The sequence below is a fragment of the Sus scrofa genome, chromosome 10 (genome assembly GCF_000003025.6).
Source record: "Sus scrofa isolate TJ Tabasco breed Duroc chromosome 10, Sscrofa11.1, whole genome shotgun sequence".
NCBI classification, from domain to species: domain Eukaryota; kingdom Metazoa; phylum Chordata; class Mammalia; order Artiodactyla; family Suidae; genus Sus; species Sus scrofa.
The window spans coordinates 27,657,459-27,663,458 of NC_010452.4; the positions used below are offsets into that span (position 1 = coordinate 27,657,459).

The 6,000-nt window shown below is 46.1% G+C and overlaps 1 protein-coding gene across 1 annotated transcript in view; it reads left to right on the forward strand.

Annotated features, from left to right (window-relative positions):
• The window catches only part of FBP2 (fructose-bisphosphatase 2), a 29,872-nt gene extending 25,626 nt beyond the window's left edge, over positions 1-4,246 (forward strand). Inside the window, 1 exon segment of the mRNA NM_001167632.2 lies at positions 4,052-4,246. Coding sequence (NP_001161104.2) covers positions 4,052-4,246 — 195 coding nt within the window.

The window sequence follows — 6,000 nt, forward strand, 5'->3', positions numbered from 1 at the left end:
AAAAGCCTGTGGGAGTTCCTGTAGTGGCACAGTGGAAATGAATCTGACTAGGAACCATGAGGTTGCGGGTTCAATCCTGGCCTTGCTCAGTGGGTTAAGGATCTGGCATTGCTGTGAGCTGTGGTGGCTGTGGTGTAGGCCAGCAGCCATAGCTCAGATTTGACACCTAGCCTGGGAACCTCCATCTGCTACGAGTGCGGCCCTAAAAAGCAAAAAAAAAAAAACAAAAGCCTGCTGTATTCTCTTGCACACCAACAACTAGCCACACGTATCTCAGCATGGGTGGTCTGAACTACTGGAATATCAGATTCAAGGCCACAATAAGAAATCTAACTTAGCATGAGACCAAAGAGAAGATTTTAATATGCAGATTGGCGTATCAGGCGTTTCTTTTATGTGAGTGTTTAGCACATGTCTGTTAGTCTGTTGAACTGCGATTACAGAGCAGTCTACAGAGAGGTGCTGGAGGAAAGAAAAGTCTTACAGAATATTGAGTGAGCTCAAGCAGAAGATGTGGAAATTCTTAAGTAGAACCACTCCTGCCATGTACTCAGTTCTAACAGGGAGAACATTAAGACTAATTATTACTGGAATTCCCGTCGTGGTGCAGTGGAAATGAATCAGACTAGGAACCATGAGGTTTTGGGTTCAATCCCTGGCCTTGCTCCGTGGGTTAAGGATCTGGCGTTGCCATGAGCTCTGGTGTAGCTCACAGACACGGCTCAGAGGCTGTGTTGCTGTGGCTGTGGTGTAGGCTGGCGGCTCCAGCTCCGATTAGACCCCTAGCCTGGGAACTTCCATATCCCGCAGTGCAGCCCTGGAAAAGACAAGACAAAAAAAAAAAAAAAAAAAAGACTAATTATTAAAATCATTTAAAATGAGTCAGAAAATAGCCACATATAATAACAAAAACATTTCCATAAGCATGTATAATTACATGTATGGATCTATGTTCATAGCACCCTAACCTCCATTCATAATGAAAATACCATTGGTTTCTTTTTTTTTTTTTTTTTCTTTTTGCTATTTCTTTGGGCTGCTCCCGCGGCATATGGAGGTTCCCAGGCTAGGGGTCTAATCGGAGCTGTAGCCGCCGGCCTACGCCAGAGCCACAGCAACGCAAGATCCGAGCCGCGTCTGCAACCTACACCTACAGCTCACAGCAACGCCGGATCATTAACCCACTGAGCAAGGGCAGGGACCGAACCTGCAACCTCATGGTTCCTAGTCGGGTTCGTTAACCACTGCGCCACGACGGGAACTCCCCACTGGTTTCTGATCTCCAAGTTTTAGCGCTCATGATCTCTGTGACCACGTGTGTGTGTGTGTGTGTGTGTGTGTGTGTGTGTGTGTGTGTGTATGGGTGGGGCAGTCCACTTCTCCTCCTATGTGTGCTTGTCTCTGTAGAATGGTGTGGATTTTAATTGCAGAAAAAAAATAGATCATATGTGCTGCAGGTAAATACACTGTAAAGATCTGGGCATTGTGGGTTTTTTGTTTTGTTTTGTTTTTTGTTTTTTTATGGCCACATTTGTGCCTCAACTGTGGCAAGGCCTGATCTATTAACCCCCTGTGCCAGACTAGGGATTGAACCAGCACTCTGCAGAGAACCGAGCCGCTGCAATTTGATTCTTAACCCACTGTGCCACAGCAGAAACTCCTGGGCATGGTGTTTCAAGATGAGTTTACCGCAATGGCATCTTAAGGTCAGAACAGATCTTGGCTCCAAGATAAGCTTTGTGCAAGAATGCTTCCCTTTATTTATTTATGTATTCATGCATGCATGCATTTATTCATTTATTCACTTATTAAAAGATCTGCATCTATATGGTATGAACAAAAGCATCCTACATTGTTTTCCCAAGATGGCAATACATGTCCCCTGACAGTCTTAACTTACTCTTACCTCAATGCCTGGCTCCCATCCTAGACTGGAGCTATTTCGTTCCTCTCTTTGAAATAATAATAATTTAAAATCAGGAGTTCCTGTCATGGCGCAGTGGAAACGCATCTGACTGGGAACCATGGGGTTGCAGGTTTGATCCCTGGCCTTGCTCAGCGGGTTGAGGATCCGGCACTGCTGTGAGCTGTGGTGTAGGTCACAGACTCGGCTCAGATCTGGCATGGCTGTGGCTGTGGCGTAGGCCAGTGGCAACAACTCCAATGGGACCCCTAACCTGGGAACCTCCATGTGCCATGGGTGTGGCCCTAAAAAGAAAAATACCAAAAAAATTAAAAAAATAAAAATCAGCATACAATATAACTATTTTCTCCAAGTAGTTTTGACATATCCTCAAAATGCATTTGAAGCAAAGAGTGGAAAGAAAAACGCTGCCCAGAGCTGGGTCAACCACTTTGAAAGCTGATTACAGAAAAGGACGAATTTTTGAAATTTTACAGATTTTTTGTACCTGGGGGGAAGAAAGAAGATAGTATGAGATTGAGTCTGAGCATATAGCTGGGACATCACACTGAATATCTGATGTGATGTGATTGTGAGTGTCTGGTGTGGATCGGGGGGTGGGGAAGGGTCAGAACATAATCACAGAAACAGACCCAAAAGGGACGTCAGCCCAGCTCATTTCAATTCAATTCACCACCTACTAACCACACACAGGATAGACACCTGCTAGTTCTCACAGTGCCTTTAGAAAGACATTCCTTCCTCAGAGGAGGCTGGGCCCTGGGCCCAGGAACCCGGCTTGGCAAACAAAGGTGCAGGTTGATTTCACCCCCATTTCTGCCCTCCCCTCGGGGTTCCTGTGCAATGTACGCCTTCGTCTTATTTGGACACTTTCTATGTGTCAGGCAGTACTAGGAATGGAGATGCCTCAAAGACCAACCTTGACAGATGCCTTCCTGCCCTCATGGAAGGGCGTCTAGGGAGGGAAGCAGATGTGAACGAACCTCAGAGTCACGTTATGCCAGGGAAGTACAGAATGCCGTGGGAGAGCGAGACACAAGAGTTAACTAAGTTTAAGGGCCAAAAGAAAAAGCCATTTAAACACCAGCAACTTGGAGTACCCTCTGTGGCTCAGTGGGTTAAGACCTAGCATGGTGTCCATGAGGATGCAGGTTCGATCGCTGCAGTGGGTTAAGGATCCAGCATTGCTCAGTGGGTTAAGGATCCAGCATGGCTGTAAGCTGCGGTGTAGGTCACAGATGAGGCTTGGATCCACGGTGGCCGTGCTGTGGTGTAGGTCGGCAGTTACAGTTCTGATTCGACCCCTAGCCTGGGAATGTCCATGTGCTGCAAGCTCAGCTGTATAAACAAACAAACGTACACACATACATTTGAGATGTGGTTCCTCCCCACGATCCCAGACGTGGTGGTTATCCACAGACAGCCCAGCACGCCTGAGGGGATCTTCCCATCCCAAACAAGGCTGACTCTACTGGCCCCACGGCCTCACATTGCAGAGGCTTCTAAGGGACCCCCAGAATCAGTTTGCCTCATTGTCAAACAGAGGAGACATGAGTACCTTGACCTCATACTCCCAAGTGAAGAGACAAGTCTTTCAGCAGCACAAAGGTTATGAGCCAGGTAGATCCTGAGCAGAGGTGCCCCCAAGGGCATATGTTGTCAGCATTGGTTGAGGCACCCAGCCTTCTGGAGGGCCTAGATCTCAGGTGCCTGGCTCTGCTGAGATGCACCAATGTACTGGCATTAATAAGCCAGAAGTTCAGGAGTTCCCACTGTGGCACAGGCGAAATGAACCTGACTAGGATCCATGAGGATGTGGCTTTGATCCCTGGGCTCGCTCAGTGGGTAAAGGATCCGGTGTTGCCATGAGCTGTGATGTAGGTGGCAGATTCGGCTCGGATCCCATGTTGCCATGGCTGTGGTATAGGCCAGCGGCTGCAGCTCTGATTCCACCCCTAGCCTGGGAACTTCCATATGCCACATGTGTGGTCCTAAAAAAGCAAAAAAAAAAAAAGAAGAAGAAGCCAGAAGTTTAACAGTTGGAATTCCTCCTTAAGCTTCAGGGGCAAATCTTGGGATTTTTGGCAATTTGGCAACATTTGTCCACCTACCCGTGTTTCCCCACAGCTCCGGCTGCTGTACGAGTGCAATCCCGTGGCCTACATCATTGAGCAGGCGGGAGGCTTGGCGACAACGGGCACCCAGCCCGTGCTGGACGTGAAGCCTGAGACCATTCATCAGCGAGTCCCCCTCATTCTGGGCTCCCCGGATGATGTGCAGGAATATCTCACCTGTGTACAGAAAAACCAGGCAGGCAGGTAGTGAGTCAGACCCTGCAAGCCCTCTCTTCCTTGTTAAGGACCCTAAAAGAATGCAAAGTGGAAACCATGGTGATGAGAAGCAGGAGGCAAGTCCACCCAATCATGTCCAGAAGAGCAGCAGCAAACAGCTCCTGACAAGTCTAGGAGCCAGAGGCGAGTCTGTGGACAGTACGAAGGGCTAAAAATAAAACCCACATGTGAAAAGAACGACTTTGATTTGTCTTCTGTCATGAACATCGGCAAATAGGGTTGTAATTCTGTCAGCCCAAGTGATTGGTAGTTATCCCCCTGTGGGCAAAAAGAACAGAGATCAGTTAAGAATTTGTCTTGGTTGGGAGTTCCCGTTGTGGCGCAGTGGTTAACAAATCTGACTAGGAACCATGAGGTTGCGGGTTCGATCCCTGACCTTGCTCAGTGGGTTAAGGATCTGGCGTTGCCGTGAGCTGTGGTGTAGGCTGCAGACGAGGCTCGGGTCCCGTGTTGCTGTGGCTGTGGCGTAACCGGCCGGCTATAGCTCCGATTAGATCCCTAGCCTGGGAACCTTCATGTGCCGCCACGAGTGCAGCCCTAAAAAAGGCAAAAAGACAAAAAAAAAAAAAAAAAGAATTTGTCTTGGTTTGTTGGCTTCAAATTTGAACTTGGTGTCTTAATCTTGTGGAGATAAATTTCACTTCTTATGAAATAAATGTATATTTTTAATATAGATGTTTACATGTATTTTAATGGCTAACTTAATTTAGAAATTTTTTCTTATTACAGATAGGTTTTAAGTTAGAAATCTCATGGCTATTCTAAAATTTTGGATCAAGCCTTTTTTATTTTTTTAAAATTTTTTAATTTTTTAAAAGTTATTTTTATTTTTTTCCATTATGGCTGGTTTACAGTGTTCTGTCAATTTTCTGCTGTACAGCAAGGTGACCCATCACACATACATGTATACCTTCTTTTTTCTCACATTATCATGCTCATCATAAGTGACTAGATATAGTTCCCAGTGCTATACAGCAGGATCTCATTGCTTATCCATTCCAAAGGCAACAGTTAATTTTTAAATTTTTTTTACTTTTTTTCTACCCCCTGGTATATGAAGTTCCTGGGCCAGGGATCAGATCCAAGCCACAGTTGCCACAGCAGGGGTGATGCCAAATCCTTTAACCCACTGTGCCAGGCCAGGCATCAAACCTGATTCCTGGTGCTACAGAGATACCACCAATTCCATTGTGTCATAGTGAGAACTTGTGGATCAAGCCTTTTTTTAAGAGTGATAACTTGGATGACTAATAACTGAAATGGAAAAATGTGGTCACCTATTGACAATGCCACATATTAATTGCAGTTAATATTTAAAAACTAATGCCTACTTCTCTCAACCTCTTGATTTTTCCTTTTTCAATTTTTTCAGGGAAATTTTTTTTTTTTTTTTTTTGCTTTTTTACAGCCACACTCATGGCATATGGAGGTTCCCAGGCTAGGGGTCTAATCGGAGCTACAGCTGCTGGCCTACACCACAGCCACAGCAATGCCAGATCTGAGCTGCATTTGCAACCTACAGCACAGCTCATGGCAACGCCGGATCCTTAACCCACTGAGCAAGGCCAGGAATCGAACCCGCAACTTCATGATTCCTAGTCAGATAGTTTCCTCTGCGCCATGATGGGAACTCCTGTACTGTATTTCTAACACCATGATATATGTCAGTGAAATTATGACAAGCTTCTTGGAGCAGAGGGTGACAAGGGGGCTGACCTTGTGGCA